Source organism: Papaver somniferum, chromosome 4 (assembly GCF_003573695.1).
Source record: "Papaver somniferum cultivar HN1 chromosome 4, ASM357369v1, whole genome shotgun sequence".
In the NCBI taxonomy this organism is placed as follows: Eukaryota; Viridiplantae; Streptophyta; class Magnoliopsida; order Ranunculales; family Papaveraceae; genus Papaver; species Papaver somniferum.
In genome coordinates this window covers 15,373,209-15,391,613 of record NC_039361.1, presented here as the reverse complement: position 1 = coordinate 15,391,613, position 18,405 = coordinate 15,373,209, and the positions used below count along the sequence as shown (strand labels likewise).

Sequence of the window (18,405 nt, the reverse complement as noted above, 5' to 3'; positions counted from 1 at the left end):
CATTTCACTGCACATTGTTCTCCAACGAGTCGTTAGATGATGCAAACTCTCATTTGTTCTTCTGCGAAGTCCGAATGCAGTCTCAATCCCTGGTCTTGATAGATTATTACTTATGTATTGTCCCAAAAATACATTTTGTAGATGATGAAATGAGCCAATGGATTCTACAAATAGGCCTTCAAACCATTTCAAAGCTTCTCCTGCTAGACTTGCAGCAAAATATTTGCACATTACTGCATCATAATTTTCCCATTTCAATAAACATCTAAAATAAGCTTTGACATATTGTATCGCACATGTGCTTCCATCAAATATACTTGTAAATGCCGGTAAACTGCACTTAGATGGTGTCGGTGCTCTTTGAATTTCTTTTGTAAATGGAGTTTTTCCAGCTTCCTCCACTGTTTCCTATAGTTGTCTTCTTCCATCATTTCTCTTTGTAGTCATCATTTCTCTTAATTCTGCCATCTCCTTAAGAATTTCTTCGCTTAATGATTGATCCAAATCCTCTCGCATGGATCTTTTTAATCTTGCTTGTCTCAATCTATTCCCATGATTGTTTTGGCGTATTGCCTCTTGTATCTCCTGTTGTTCAGTTTCCTCTCTTCTTCGCCTATGCCTTTCAGTATTTGCTTCAATTTGTACTCTATAAAGTCTTTCTTCATTGCATGTGCGATCATATCGATGTCTTGATATTTCTCTTTCTTGTGGAGTAATTCTACCTTGATCTATATCATTTATGCGATGACGCTCGCGTTCCCTTACTCGATTATCAATATGACGCAATATGCTTTGTAACTCTTTTTCTTCTAATTCTTCCTTTCTTCTCTGTCTACCTCTCGCACGTGCAATCTCTCGTTCGCGCTCATATTCGTCTCTCAACATTTCTCTACCATGTAATATCATTTGTCCTTGCCTTGGATCCTCTTCTTCCCTTTCACAATTAATATTTGCACGACGAAGAAGTTCGCGTGGGTGTTCATATCGATTAGTTTCTAAGTTAATTACACGTCTCCTTTCCCTTTGATCTTCCAAATTTTCATCTTCTTGCGAGTTTTCTTCAATGACTTCCATATGTTGCCTTCGCCTATCATTTCTTCGGTTAGATTGGCTCTGTCGAGAAGAACTCCTACTGGATCTTGACCTTGAGCGTGTAGCAATCCTTGACCTTTGTTTTTGTAATCTAAGATTCTCTTCTCGTAAACCATCATTTTGACGGATTAAATTCGCACGCTCCTCTTCTTCTCTCTTTCTTTCAATTATTAATTTTTGCATAAGCTCTGAAATCGTCATATTTCCTTCACTCGCTGTAATTGGTTCTTCGTTCCCAATTCCCCGTCCTTCGTCTGTAGTATTCGTCATCGTAGTATGGACACTCACTCTATCATAATCTATATCGTTATTCTGTCCTTGTGCTCGCTGAGATCCAATTGGAATTTCTGTTCTTTGATGTTATTACATTCTTTCCTCTTGTTGCTCAAGATTTGTAATTCGTCTTCGTTCAGCAAGTCTGTTACTTCTTCTAGTTGTCATTCCTTGTTCAACAACAGACTCGATTCTTACCATTTCTAAATTTTTAGATCTCACATTTTTTCCTTAAAATCTATGATATACTATCAGGAATTAGCATCCAGAGCTGTTTTCTAGCGCCAAAAATGTAGTTGTAAGAAATCTTACAACTACACTCCACAATAACTGATTCAATCTCTAGGTGATCATTGTGAACTCTTGTTTTATTAACTAAAGATTAAGAATGTTTACAAAATGGATTCAAGTATTACAACAATTCTACTTGAAACCTAAGCTCACTTTCACTTTCTCTCTCTTCCTATTTCTTTATCAAGACTTGTCCTAGAATCCTCCTAGAAACAATGACTCTCTCTCCTTTATATAGGATTTTACATAGTGGATGACAGCTAAGAATCCCATTATTTTCGGGATCACTATGCGATATATTCGCTCATATACAATCGCTCATCTTCGCATAGCATACTTCTTCGCATGATTCTTCACACTTTACTCGTGACTTTGCTGACATCATCTGGTGCGTCATCTCAACTTTGCTGTGTGTGACGCCCTTCGCTTAGGTTGTATTCTTTACTTCGCGTAGTTATTAACGTGTGCGATATTTAACTCCTACAAATGCAACCCTATGGAGCTAAAATGGCCTACGTATGGAAATCAAAGTAATGTTTATATATCACATCACAGGTTCTAACGTCAGAAAACTCCACTATGGAGAAACGGCCTCATAGGAATCAAATTTTGACGCCTAAGAAATGAAAACTTTTTCTAGACTTTAAGACTTTGATTAATTAGCAGGAGTTTTTCATTTTCGGTTTGTGGTTAGACAACAAAGAAACAACATGAGGTCCTCAAAGCTGTAAACTTCTGTTAATTAAAAACTACAATATAAGTAGGGTTTGTTCATCCACATGGAGTGAGGAACTTCACCGTGACTCTTTTGACAACACTTGCATCCTAAATGGTTTATGAGGAAAACCAGACCAAAAATAAATATATCAGAAGATTCACTCGTACAAAACAGTTTTTAGTTACATTACCATGGTCAAATCAATAAAAAATATTAAAAAAAAATGTGCGAATTATTATTTTCTAAATAAGAGCATGACACAAATCATGATGATTGGCACTTAGGCGGTAGTAGAAACTGTTGTCCATTAGAGGATGCACAAGCTAAACGAAAGTGGTAGTAATCAGTCACAATGAAACACTACATTTTCAACTAATTTTTACTCACAAAATGATATATGGTTTAAAACAACTTAGTTACAGATGAAAAATGGCGGACAAAATATGATCGTACCTAAGTCTGTAAACCTTATCTATTGATTTGATTCATGATTTAAGGACAAATTTTAGACACTACAGTTGTTCGTTTAAAAACACTGCACACTATTTTTAATTTGTTTCCACATCAAAATTGCATAGAAAACCCTGTAACAGATCTTCAAATCGTCAGGGATGGGATAGCAACACATGCAGTTAAAATTTTGTCAGACTCATGTTTGCAGGACATGTTATAGGATAACAAGAAAAAAGGCAAAAGAAACTAACAAGAAAAGAAAAATAGAAGACAGTGCCATTCTTTTTGGGTACTATTTATAACATGTCATGTGCACAGCATTGAGTTCAAATGTCGATCTTATATATATAGACATAATAAAAAGAGTTTCTAGCTACTCAATGCCAAAGGTATTGCTACACGAGTTGCCGCCGACTATACGTATCTTCAGGAACTTATACCGGTTGTAGAGTTATTTGAGCTGGGACTTGAGGTTAGGTCATCGCAATACTTCCATGATATATTAGCAGTATTGACAGGGGTCCCCATTTGGCTCATGCCGTTGGTTGAAGATGGGTGATATAATAAAAGATCCCAAAGGTAACACTGAGAAGACCCAGTAATGCACCGTTTACAAATATCCAAGGCTCACGAACTCCGTAACAGAAGTTAATGGGGTCATCCATAGTATGTCGGTTATTCAGAACCGATCCCACAAGTAACAGAATAGATGCTAGAGCAAACATCGACCTGCAATAATTTCCACAGGTCGTCTATTGTAATTTGGTACCTATGTATATGAATATGATAGCTCATATGCAACGAAGAAAGAGGTAACAACAAGCATAGGACGTCACAAGAACTGGAATTTAGACTATGTTAAGTAGTTTATGTAGTCGTTCACGTGAAGCCATAGCATTAAAATGAAGAATGAATATGTGCACTGACAATTGAAAAAACGAATAATATAAATTACCAGGAAAGCACAGCGAAGAGTGACATCCAAGCATTGTTGTTACAACAAATACAGCCAGCTGAAGCATTAATAATTGCATGAGCAACTACAAGAAGCAAAAATGCAGTCAACCCGAGGGCGAAAGCTGGGCTTCTAGGGTATGTACATTCGCCAGAAGAGTAAAACTCAATATCAGATCTCTGCAAAATTAAGCATTACCCAATCACTTAAATCACATCTCAAACACAAATAATACTTTACTACCGATCGTATAGAAAAAACGATAAATAAGTAATGCATCTTATAGGGAAATAGCATACATTGATCCTCTTAGATTCTGCAGCGAAACCTAGCGCAGCAGCTAAGAGCCCTAGAAAACATACTCCAATACAGATCAATTGCCTCCTCTCCATATCTTCTACAAGTTCCTGATAAGTTGTGTACATGACAGAGAGGTAAGGATAATAAAAAATTCATAGAATACCTCAAATTATGTACCTACCAAAGTTATCTATTATAACCATCATGCTCAAAATATACAGATTCGGGTTCAACTTAATTTGCTTATAGGCACTCTTTAACATCAAGTTGGAACTTGAAAATAATACACAACCAAAATGAGATAACAGTGATCAACCTGAGAAAACATAATTTCAAATAGACATACAAAGATATATAACAACAAATATCACAGAAGGATAAAGAGAAAACTTATACCCAAAGTAGTAGAAGTTGTTCAAGATGAGGGCTTTCAGAAGCTTACTTACAACCGGGTCTTGAATTTAAGGTGAGAGAAAAGCTTTGAGAAATAGAGGATGGAGATAGTACAAGAAATCGAATTTTTGTAAGATGGAGATAGAACAAGAAATGGAAGTACTACAAAACAAATATTCCAGTGTTTATATAGATGGGAAATGACAAATGCTGCCTGCACTGTATTGAATCCGGACTTGACTTTTGTGACACCCATGAAGTATCCTTGTTTCCAAAATGAAATGGAAAACTAAATTCAAAAGATAAACCGCTGAAAAGTTTTTACTCCCCAATATGGAACTTCATGAGTTGTCAAAAAAGTGGAAAAGAAATACATACGGCCAAGATATAGCTGAGAAGCTATGGGTGACCGAGAAAAGCAAACCCCTGAACATTGCATTTACTCATCCTGTTTATACCCATCTGGTCATTCCATAGTGGAGACCTTAAATGCTCAAATTCGCTATTTGAGTGTTTCATTAGAACTGCCTTAAGATGTTGGGATCCTAGTCCCACATTGGTTAGATGGGGCTTAATTGGTAGTTTATAAGTCAATGGGTTTTCTCATCTAGTTAACCGGTTTTCGAGTTGAGTTCTACCCATGGGCTTATGGCTAGTTGGGGTCGGTACCCTAACATTTGGTATCAGAGCCAACCACCATGACCCATGCTCCCTCCACGACGACCCATGCTCCCTCCACGGAAGGGGTGACCTATAGTCTGGATTAAAGTGTTGGGACACCTATGTATGGGTGTAGTTGTCACCCGCATTGAATACTGATAGGGGAGTGAAGCCGCCATAAGAAAAAGGGCTACCTTGGGGTCAGTGTCGATAGAGTGGGCCAACGAGGACGTTGGGTCTGGAAGCGTGGTGGGATGTTGGAATCCTAGTCCCACATTGATTAGATGGGACTTAATTGGTAGTTTATAAGTCAATGGGTTCCCTCATCTAGTTAACCGATTTTCGAGTTGAGTTCTACCCATATGCTTATGGCTAGTTGGGGTCGGTACCCTAACATGAGAGCTATAACATCGCTTTCGAATGCGTGTAGCCGAGGGCTATTATCTTGCACATGCATGCCTTGTCACATATTTTAATTGTTTTTTATTTTATTTTTGAAAGATAATTGTTCCTATGTTAGAGTATAATTCTTTTTCTGCAATGCAAACATTTATTTTAATTAGCTAATATATTTTGACATGCACATTTGGTAGAAAAAGGTTTTGATTTTCACCTAACTTTTAAAAGCCAGAAATAATGAGCCTTTAAAAGCCCTAAATAAAAAGCTCCATATACACTAATATTCATTTCCCTGATTTCTTTTTGCGACCTATAAATTTTATCCATATTTTTAAAGAAAAAATCTCTATAATATTACAATATTATCTTATCTTAATTTAATTTATTTTCACAGAAAATATTATTAGGGTTTAGTAAAACATAACGACGGAATTTTATTAATAACAACATTAAATGTTAAAATAAACTGCTTAGAAATATAAGATAAGTCTATACATTTGTTGTTCCTTAGGAATTATCAGAAGCGATCTTACTGTTATAGATCGGTTGACAAAATAGTTTTAGTGTTATAGTCTCCGTGTTATGATCCCAAAGAGTTCATTGTTTCCTTTTCGGGTTCACCAAACATCATCCATTAGTGGCTTAAAAAAAAATCGACGTAAAAAATATGGTGACAAGCAGATGTACTTTTGCTTGCAAATGCATCATTAGCATTAATTAATTAAGCTAAAAATTAATTTTTTTTAGTTAAATTAAACAGATGGAAATATGATTTTTTTGTTAATGTTCTTTCCATGGCATTGGATTAGTGCGTATGCCCTGTTTGTAGAATGCCCTTGTTTATTACGAAGATACAATTATAATCGATACTTAACCAAAGATTTTTAAGAACTTTGCAAAAAAAGAAATACTTTTTTTGAAAAGTCGCAACGATAGGAAATTATGAGGTAAACATTATTCGCGTTCCTTTGTTTTTGGCTTGGTTGAACCTGACGAGAATACCTAGTAGTTCGCCTAAGCTGCAGTCTACCACTTTATTCTAGTTCATAATTATTTTTCCAATCTTGCGGTGTTCTACAGAATTGTGTTTCCAGTTTTGCTCATTAGAACTATATGTGCATGAACTCCAAATGAGGTAAGCTTTATTTGCATTTCTTTTTGTTCCATGTGCAAGTACGCTTCCTAACACTAATTTATTGAGACTTGAGAGAGAGTGGTAATGAAAGTTAGCACTATGGTGCCAATTTGCCCGGATTTAGAATCCGAGTAATGTTTATATATCACAGGTTCTAAAGATAGAAAAGCCAACTGGAAGGAACTACACTATTTATAGAGGGGAAGTGGTAAATGATGTGTAGGGAAGTGGTAAATGATGTGTATTCAATTCGCACTTGATTTTTGTGACACCCAATGAAGTTTCTTGTTTCCCGAAGGAGACGGAAAATCAAAGTCTAAACATGAACACTAAAAAGTTTTTTCTCCCACTATGGTAAACAATTTTTTTTATTTCAATTAATATAATTTCTTCAAAATTTATAGTGTTTGTTTCCCGTATTTGTTTTGAGTTTTTCTTAATCTTTCGAATAAAGCATGGATCCAATACGCTACCATTGTTTTGTATTGATCGTAGGGATATCTTCCATTTAGGGCAAGTCCTAGGCAAACAATTAAATTGAGGGGTGCTTGGATGGGAAAATTTGAATTTACATGCTGCAATTGAATTGGTTGTGCATATAATTAGGCCGGTAGCAACTCCAAACAAAATTTCAAAATTAATAAGACATTTACAACACCGAGATTTGAATTTTGAAGAAAATCCCTTTCAAACTTGTGGATGGGAAAAACGATTTGCTGGTTTTTAAGGAATTGAGGAGACGACCATACGGAGGAGACTCCTCGAACCGAGCGAAATGTTAAACCTCACACAGATGCACCGCTGCAAAGGGGGTGCTTTAGATTCGAGAGATCAATCTGTAGTACTCCAGTCTAAATCAAGACAATGACCGTTCCAGAGTAAATTCGGTCACAAGAGAGGATGGGTTGATCTGTAGGAGGGAATCTGGGAAATGTGTGGAATCAATGGTAATCAAAGATTGTGAGTGTGTGAATTCTGAATATGATAAGCTCTGAATGATTTGAAATTGCTCAATTGAGAGTAGTTGCTCAATTGATGAGTTGATGATCTCGTGTTGTCGATGAGACGTGAGATTGATGATACTGTTGATGTTGATCATTCAATCATGATTCAGAGACTTATTTATATTGCTGGAATTTTAGACACCATGGCCCCATGAAGTGTGACAGTTGATGGAATCAAGGAGTGGGGAAGTGGAGATCGTGTTTGAAACCAGTTGCTCAACGTGTGGAGACTTGGTCGATTTTCCACCCACTACCTCGTGAATTCCTTCAACTGATTGCACGACTTGCTCACATTTCATCATGTGTTGAACACACGTGCCGTAGACCGCCAGACCAAAACCCTAAGTGATATCCCCCCAAAGTAACACGATTGACGTCTCGTGGTTTGTTAGTCAATTGATGACTTCGTGGTTTGATGGGACGATGAGTCCACGTAGTTGTTGAGTTGAACATGATGTTCTGAAACTCATGAATTGAACATGTCATGAGACATAGGTATAGTTCTTACGATGAAGTGAGCAAGTATTGCTCATTCGATGGACTGTTGAATATTGATTGTTTAACCAATATTCCTTGGTTTGAGCAAATATTTATCATCTGAGCAAGTGTTGATCATGTGATGAATTGTTGAATATTTGATCGTCTGAGCATGTGTTGCTCATCTGATGGATTATTGGCAGCGTACCAAAAATATTAATTAGAATACTGGTCGTTGAACCGAGCATAATTAATAAAATTAATGACCATGAGGTCGTCATGAAATTATTAAGGTTGGAATCTGGAATGATGATCCTTGGATTCAGAAACCCTAATTTGATCAATTGATGATCAATTCATGGTTCGTCAGAAGTTTAACCATGAAAAGAAGGAAGGAGCGGCTACATGGGACCGTGGATCAACCATGTAGTGTCCATATGCTCACGTGAGCAAATAAGAAGAACTTCTGAAAATTTGACGATTTGTTGGTGAAAGAATGATTAAATGCTGGTTTAATCATTTATTCGAAAATGCTCGTCTGAGCCTTAGGTGAGAAAACCTAATTAATTATGACGGAGTGAGGGACCGACCATGGGGTCATGAAACCGGCCCTGGGTAGTCACGTGACCGCCTGATGATCACTGCATGAAAATCCAAAGTGTTTGGAAGAGTCTTTGACCTAATACGTGCAATTGTGCAAATTAGGTCAAAACTGTGAAACTTGATGGGACCGGATTTTGTAAGCCAAAGAGTCAATCTTGGTTGGTCAAGATAGTGTGCTCGTGTCCCCAAGGCGTCCGCGTCTCAGTCCTAAGAATTTTGATATTTTCTGGCGTGCAATTGAGCATCCATTCGAGAAAATATGCCAAAATTAGGGTTTCGACGAAACTGAGGAAAACACCATGAGATGATGGAAAATAATTATAAAATAAGGAATAAGGAGGCGTGGGACTGCCGAGGCCAAGGCATGGTCGGCCGGTCGTGGCCACGGTCCCGTGGTGCCTTTTCCTTAATTTTATAATATTTTGATGATTTTATGAAAAATTCATGAATTTTGAGAAATTTGATGAATTTAGGGAGTTTCCATGAATTGAAGGAGTTTTCATGAGTTCAGGGAAGCAAAAAATATTAAAATAATAAGGGCGTGTGGGACCGTGGAGGCGCGGCCGGACGGCTAGGGCCCGGTCCCACGAGTTTTCATAATTTTTAATATTTTTTTAGGTATTTTTTCATGATTTGAGGGAATTTTTCCTAATTTGAGAGAAATACCATAAAATCAAGGAATTTGATGAATTCAAGGAAAATAAATAAAAAATAAAAATAAAACAAAGGGGCGTGTGGGACCGGCTAGGGCATGACCGGCCGGCCAGAGCCCGGTCCCACAAGTTTTCATAATTTATTTTATTTTATTATTATTTGGTGATTTGTGCAAAATACCATGAAATCAAGGAGTTTTTTCATTAAATTAGAGAAATAATAATAATAATAAAATAATGAGGAACCATGAGGTGTGGGGCCGTCTGGGACCAAGGCACGGCCGGTTGGCCCATGGTCACGCCCAACACTCCTTTCGTTAATTTTATATTATTTTTTATGGATTTATGACAATACCATGAAACCGAGGAGTTTCCTCGATACGAAGGAGATTTGATCAAATGAGAGAATTTTCATCAAATCATGGAAAATGATGTATTAAAAATATAAAAACTGGCGTAGGACTGACCACGACACGGTCGGTTGGTCGTGTGTCCATGTTCCCAGCACCTTGGTCAATATTTTTAATTATTTATTATTTTCTTCCCTATTTTGCATAAGTTCATCGTTTCGTTGTATTTTGAAATACTCGTTCGTGCGGTGACTGTTAGTGTATCGTCGTTGAATACACCTTCACCATTTGAATCGGGACTTACTTAGAGGTAGCTCAGACGCCCGGTTGTTGATTATTTATTACTAATTATGGAATTCAGTGGAGAATAATTCACAAAACTGAGTAATAAGATGTTTATTATTAATTCATAGGATCAGCTGAGGATTCGACTACGAATTCAGAATAATAAAGTGAGCATTACCATTCCATAGGATCGTAGATTCGACAATAGAAGCGGAGTAATTAAGATTTATCTATGACCATTTATGAGACCAGTTGTGGATTCGATCATGAAATCGGAGTAATGAGATAATATAGTTATTGCTATTCTATGAGATCAAGCCGTGGATTCGATCATAAAATCAGAACAATTGTTTATTGCCATTCCATGGGACCAGTCGTGGATTCGACCATGGAATAAGAGAAATTGTGATTGCCATTCCATGGGACCAGTCGTGGATTCGACCATGGAATAGGAGCAATAATAGATTATTCTGGGAATTCACTAGTGAATGTCACGGCAGAATTAATCTTAATTATGAATAATTAACTTTGTGGCTCTATACTAGCAGAGCAAGCTGTCTAGGAGCACTAATTATCCCGATATGAGCTTGTCGGTAAGTCATATCCTTTATATAGTCAGGATAAACTCGTTGTTTGTTCCTGAAGACGTTATCGCTCTATACTAGCAGAGCAAGCTGTCTAGGAGCCGTCCATCTCGTGATACTATATAGATATAATCACTGAAAGTGTTCAGTATTCATCAGATATGCCGTTGTCCAGTCATGAGACTACATATCTACATGTACTCTAAGAGAAAGTACTCTCAGTTAAGAATTCGATGAGAGACCCGTGTCTCAATACTCACGTCTGTTTGTTGGATCAGAGCTTCGTATAATTATGAGTTTACGATTTTAGCCCTTGTCAAAAATCCACCATCTACAAAACCATTGAACCCTTGAGGAAATTACATACATGCACGTAAGCTCTATGATTCTCCAGCATTGAAACAATCTAATCAATTTTCTTGCCAACTAATAGTAGATTTGATAGGAAAAGTATCTTAATTCCAGGTATTTAATTATCTCCACCATCTCATGATTCTTAGGTTTCAAATGTAAAAATCTTCCAACAACCTAATATATTGGCGACATAGTAATAGATTAAACTAGTCGGTAAGGATATTTATAATATGTAGAAAAGTGGTTTTCTATGCTCCAAATTTTATGGATTACATCTTTGTTTATATCATGTGTTAATCATAGAATTGTGTCTCATACTAATTAAACATTCACTCATAATACATGAAAGCTTTGTCGAGATTTCGACTAGTTATTCATTTCGGTTCATGGTTAGACAATAGAGACACATGGGACTTAGGGATGATCAAAACCAATCCAACCCACCACCACGACTTGACCCACCTATCTTTTCTTGTGATAAACAGAGTGGATTTACACGTCAATTTATTTAATTTAAAGCCCACTCGTTTGTTGATTTTTCCTAAGATCTTAAATTTCTCACTTTTTCTTTTGGATTTTTCTTTCCATCCAACATGAAATTATTATGTGTTTTAGTTGTAACATGTAATAATTATGCAATTATGCATCACTAATAACATGTATTCCTTGGATCGTTTTCCTATTTCCATTTATAGTTATAGAAGAACCAGTATCTTCCTTGTCTGAACCTAGTCTTAATCTATTCACTAATAACATATAATACTTGGGTCTTTTTCCTATATCCATTCATAGTTATAGAAGAACCAGTGTCTTTCTAGTATGATCCCAGTCTTAATCTAAGAAAAATGTGGAATATTTCTTTTCCAATTCTTTAAACTTTTCTACATTATTGTTGATGGTGGATTTTCGACGAAGGATAAAATCGTAAAATTACGATCATGCATATTTTTGACACAACTTTAGACACGTACGTGAAACTCATATTTTAGGATTCGTGAAAGCTCATTTCACAATCTCTGACTAAGTGTATACCCTCTCAGAGCATGCATGAATATGTGATCCTTAAAGCCTCTCAACTTAGCTTTCAACACTTCGTATATTTCATCAATACTTCTGTATAAGAATCGATGAAGATTGGACAGCTCCTAGACATATTGCATGCTAATATAGAGCGTTAACGTCTTCAGGATGTCGGAATGTTCCATGACTATACAGAATTAATATTGAGAACGAGTATGATGTCTCTACCATCTCATACCTCGATTCTCGAATAAATGCTCCTAGACATATTGCATGCTAGTATAGAGCCATTCATAGATTAATTCTAACACAACTTCATCAATTGAATTTCTAGAAAATAATCTATTTTATCTCATTACTCTGTTTCATGGCTTATTTTCAACTGAATTCCATGGATTAGTAACAGATATTCACTTTTCGAACATTCAGGCCAGCACCGAGTAAGCCCTGAAAAAATGGTGCAAGTGTACTTAACAATTAATAAAGTATATAGTCATCCAGGATACATTTGATTTTTATCCAAAATTCATTTCCAACAAAGGTGTAGAGAGAGAATGTGAAAATGAGTTACATACGGTTGTTTGGACATCCTTTATGAGATCCCCTGGTTTCAACGGATCTCTTGGAGGATGTGAATAATATTTTATGTTTTAAGGATAATGCTATCCCGCATGAAAGTGCAGGGCATCGATATAAGCTAGCAGGTTCGTTGCCGCCAGATTATCAAAAATCATATCTCTAGGAAAATGTTTCATCCGAAAGTAAAGTTAATTATTAGTAGGTCCTCCGAAAAAAATTCATCTTTACAGTATATAGATCTTCTGGAATACCATATATTTTTTTCTTCCTCTAAACTTATTTTATATGTGTATTAACGCTGTAAATCAGAGTATTAGATCCGAACTCCAACTAAAATGAGGTTTGTTTAAATATGCGGCGCGTTATTCCATTGAGTTTTAAAAAGGCTTTCTCGTTCCCTTTCTTTTGCTCCTTTCTGAAGGTGATTTAGTTAGTTCAACTAAAAGGCACATTATTAAAATCGATATTGAAGATGGGGTTGGTAGGTTGCTAATGATGTTAGGTTAGGGATGAAAAGTTCTTTGAATCTATTTACGACATCATGACTAATTTCATCAAGCCTTTTTATATATGTTATTTGTATGAATTGTTTACAATTTCTCATTGATCACATACTTGAGAACCTTTTAGTTCATGATTCAGTGGCGGAGCCAGCCCATGGCAAGGCTGGCTGCCAAGCCCTTTTTGGACTATGCCAAGGTTTTTTTTTGCCTAGCTCAAGCTTTTTTCTGCATTTTTACCTACCCTGAACAAACTTTGCCTCCCCATAGTAGATTTTCTGGCTCCGCCGCTGTATGAGTTGACATCAGGGGTTTCGATTTCTCTAATGAACATCCTAAAGTACCACAAAAAGGTCAGTTCTAAAACCATCAGAAAGATTATATGATCACTATGATTTTACAGATTAATACACAGAGCTTTAAAGTGACCAGTGGACTGCATCTAAGTACCAAATACTAAATATATAATATTGTTAGAGCATAGCTCGTTCAACCTCGCATGTGTTGCTATATCAAGCATGTTTGTCAATGTTAGTGATCAAAACTATAAAGTCTTGATTTCTAGACTATTAGCTAAGTCTCGGACTAGGATAGGAAAAGTGTAGTTGAGCTCAAGGACTTCATGGTGATTCAACGACAACGACGAATATCTACACCAAGGAACCGTGGAACTTCATCAACAAAAAGGTATGTGAAGACTTGAACTTATCTATCACTCGAAATTTTATCTATTCTTCTCCTACTTCTTATGAGAGAAAAGTCGTATGCTATATAGAAGAGATCATATACACTTGATATTTCGAGCTGAGTATTCATTGCTTATCTTTTACTCGAAATCATGTGTTGGTAAAGCGTTTCGCTTTGATCAGGTTTATCTTCACCTAGTGACGAAAGTCATGAAAGTTTCAATCACTTTGGAAATTGCTCTGACGAGAAAGGTTTGTTGTTCTTCACGACTGAATATCGCCCTCTGAGAATGTTTCAATAATTGAAATGAAAGTTTAGATTATATAACCATGTATTCCTTGAACCAAAGTTTTTGAACTTTGTTGATCAAGAGAAATCGGTAGGATTGTGGAATTGGCTTGCCAAGTCCGCGAACTCAGTCCGCGAACTGAAGGAAGTTCTCGACCGAGAATTTCTGCCGGGATTTCCAAAACTCGTTTGTGTGCTAAGTCCGCGAACTGGCGGCAGTTCTTGACCCGAGAATTTCTGCTGAGTTTGGAAAACTCAACCGATTAACTTAAGTCCGCGAACTTTTTTGTGAGCTTAAAAGGTTATGATCTAAATATGTGCTCTGAACATGAAACATTAATTATTAAGGAATGTTTTATGCAAACCGTGGCTATAATGTTCATGAGTCGATTCTAATCGAATCGAATCATCTTTGTTTCAATTGTGTCTTGTGTAGTTACATAAGATCTCATAGCAATTGAATAACTCTTAACTAGTTCATTTGAGTCAATTGAACTAGTTACGGTGAAGAAGAACATGATTAATATGAGATGCTCATTTGGTTGACCTTTTGGGTTATCATGTTGAACCAACATACGTATACTCGTTTGGGCATGGTTTTTCTCAAACCCAGTAAACGTGTACCCAAGTGTGTGTGACAAGCTATGTCTTTCGATCTAACGGTTGAGAGATATTGGCTTGAATTTAAATCAGGTTTTCATCTAATGGTGAATAGAGTTTGCTTTGTACCTAAGGCAAAACCCTGATTTGAAGGCTATATAAAGGAGACATCTAGCATTGAGCAAACCTAATCCCCACACGTCTGTGTGCTACTAGTGCTCTCGCTAGAGTCGATCTCCATTAACTCTGGAGTTTATTCTCTAAACTCGAGTTAACGACATGAAGACTTCATTGGGATTGTGAAGCCAGACCGATACTACTTTTATCGTAGTTGTGTGATCTGATCTTGCATCTTCTATCTTACGAGTACAATCGATTGATTGGCTTGAGATCGTGAGAGTTCTCCGATAGGAAATATAAAGAAGTCACAAACATCTTCGTCTCACTGTTTGTGATTCCTCGACAATCCGCTTGTGTAGTCAGGAAGGATTGTAGAGAGGTGATTGATTAATTTAGGTTGTTCTTCGGGAATATAAGTCCCGATTATCAATTGGTTCCTGTTACCTTGATTTTATATCTAAATACGGAACAAAACCTAGGATTTATCTGTGGGAGACAAATTTATCCTTTCGATAGACTTTTCTGTGTGAGACAGATTCGTTTATTATCAAGTCTGTGATTTTGGGTTGCAGCAACTATTTGTTGTGGGTGAGATCAACAAAGGGAATCAAGTACGCAGTGTCCTGCTGGGATCAGAGGCGTAAGAGTACAACTGTACCTTGTGTCAGTGGGAGATTGGTAGGGGTTCAACTATAGATCAGTCCGAAGTTAGCTTGGAGTAGGATAGTGTCTGTAGCGGCTTAATACAGTGTGTATTCAATCTGGACTAGGTGCCGGGGTTTTTCTGCATTTGCGGTTTCCTCGTTAACAAAACTTATGGTGTCTGTGTTATTTCTTTTCCACATTATATTTTATATAATAGAAATAATACAGGTTGTGCGTTCGTGATCATCAACTTCTCTAATCCAACTTTTGGTTGTTGATTGTAGTTGATTGATCCTTGGACATTGGTCTTTGGTACCTTCCAAGTTATCTCTCTTTGATAAAGACTCGCTATTGATTTTAGCTTGAGTAGAAATAAAATCGAGAGATTGAGATAATAACTCTTTGAGATACTTTTTATCTAGATTGAGTCTGACTGTCTAGTTGATTCTCTAGCAAAGTATTTCGGAGTTAGTCCATACAGATTGTTAAGCGAAATATTGGGTGGTGTTGTTAGACCCCCGCTTTTTCAATTGGTATCAGAGCAGGCAAACACGTTAAAGACCTCATCATTCTGTGTTTATAACAATCTGACTCTATGGATTATAAAGTCTCAATTAACGCTTCACCAGGTTCGAAAAACAACCGCAAGGAAAGGTATGACAAACTGATAGCTCTTCAAAGAAGGTTGGATGAACAAATCCGGATCAACTTTGGTCTTGTTGCTGAAATTGCAATTCTTAAGGATTTGATATCCGAAAATACTTCCCTTAAGAGGTTGAAAAATATTAGATGTTCCTCTCTCATGAAAAGTCATAAGTCAGGTAGTATTCAATGACAGGATGTTGAGAAAACTGATATGACAAAGAACCAGTCAGACAATCTTCAAAGCATAGGATCATGTTGCAATTCATCCGATCATTTGCAGCGAGTTTGTATGTCCTTTCAAAAGAGTCTTAATGTTGCAAGTAATCTTTGTAATAAAGCTAAACAATTGTATGACTCCCTAAAAGTTCATACAACCCTACCTGGAAACTCTAAGTCGAGAAGTACTAGTAGTATGGGTGCCTTTGCTTTAAGATCTACATCTCCTTTTCAATGGTTTCTTGATAGTGTATGTAGTTGTCATATGACAGGAGATCTCACTTGGTTTGTATCATCAGTTGACTATGAAGGAGGTTCTGTAACGTTCAGAGATGGAAGTTGTTGCTACATTAGCAAAAAGGGAAGGATCAAGCAACCCGGTGTTCCATAAATCCATGATGTGGTATACGTTAAAGGTATGACTGCTAATATTCTTTCTATTAGTCAAATTTGCGACAAGGGCCATCGAGTTGTCTTCAATGCGAATGGATGTGACATTGTTGACAAAACCGGGAAGGTAATCTTTCAAGGAACTCGTGGTAAAAACAACCGTTATCTTCTTGATACTCAGTTTAGCAACCGCTGCAATTTGACTAAGGTGGAATCTACAAATCTTTTGCATGAGCGTTTTGGTCAAACCAATTATCGCCTCCTAACTAAGATCATTAACAAAGAACTTTTTAGAGGCATTCCCAAAGCCAATGCAAAAATTGAAGGTGTATGTGGTGCCTGTCAAAAGGGGATACAAAGGAAAGTTCACCATAAATCATCACGAGATATTTTCACTAAATCTCCACTTGATTTAATTCATATGGATCTCTTCGGACCAATTCAACAACCCACTGATGCCGGTAAGAAGTATGCTATAGTTATGGTAGATGATTACACCAGATTCACTTGGTTTGCATTCCTATCTCATAAGATTATTGTTAAAAGGATCCAGAACGAACAAGGTCACAAATGATGATATTTTCAATGATGTTGTAGTAAAGAGTTCGTTGAGGCTTGTGAAGGCAATGAATTCTAGACTTAATAGAACTTAAAAATATAGAAAACTTAACTCAAATTGATTTCAAGTGATTGGAAAATAACCAAGACACTAGAATCCACTATTAAACATGAATGATGTCAAATATTTCATAACTCTAATTATCCTTTTAATCCTTTATTTATTAATCCACAAATAATCAAACATATTCTCAAAAATTAATTGTATCCCTTAAGCATAGATTATCTAACCAAAACATAACCTATCTAATTGAATCACAACTAATGAAGAAAATTATGTAAACTTTTAAGAACTCTGCAAAAGCAGTGATTGAGTGAATTATAATTAAATATTAGAGAAAATGAAATAGTTATCCATTGTTCATGTGTGAATAGCTTCATCCATTGCCTTGGTTACGACAGAATTAGCCGCTCATCATGTTGGAAACACGCTCAAAAGTTGATTTCATTTATGCTCAAAGGGTTACAAATGATGAATAAGAGAGAATTATAATAAAAATCGGGTTTTCAACGCTTATAACTGTTGCAAAAGCCGTTACTGTTGCTGTTGCGTTTTTAAGTCTGCCTGTAAACTGCGACCCACAGAATGAGTCGCTGTCACTGTTCAAAAACGACTGCTGGTGCAGGTCCGTTCTTCGTGTTCTTCAGTTTTGCAGCATCAGAAATGACAGCTTTGCAAATTTGATTTTTCTCTCTGTGGTGCTCTTTTTCTCTCCCAATCTCTCCGTGCCTCTTCTGCTCGACCCCAGTAGCCTATTTATACACCTTTGGACTAAGAATCTTCACTCATTACTCCAGAAAATCTTCCCATATCTCGACAGTAAAGAAAAAATAATAAAGGAAATTTTCTTTCCTTTCTCGCCTCTTCACACGCCTGCTGATGTCGATATACTCTTAGGGCATTGTTTTCACGTTCCACCAGAAGTAAAACTCTATCAATCCATACGCCAACTACACAGAACTCGTGATGGAGCAACCAAAACCCGAGCAACCCTGTTTTCTTCACTGCCGATTATCCAACCAAATCCGGATGATTTTGAAGCCCATACCATGCCTGTATATCTCAGTCAAGTGTTCCCGTGAAGTTTTATCCATTGAATCACACTATAACATCTTCA

The 18,405-nt window shown here is 36.7% G+C and overlaps 1 protein-coding gene across 1 annotated transcript; it reads right to left on the bottom strand.

The window, feature by feature from the left end:
* Positions 1–408: 408 nt before the first annotated feature.
* Positions 409–1,362, bottom strand: LOC113272067 (trichohyalin-like). Its single transcript, XM_026521973.1, has one exon. It carries the CDS (start codon positions 1,360–1,362, stop codon positions 409–411), a length of 954 nt encoding a protein of 317 aa, XP_026377758.1.
* Positions 1,363–18,405: the final 17,043 nt, after the last annotated feature.

Bases quoted from the DNA above. Each gene is read 5' to 3' on its own strand.
- LOC113272067 (XM_026521973.1), bottom strand. From the start codon at position 1,362: ATGACGAATACTACAGACGAAGGACGGGGAATTGGGAACGAAGAACCA.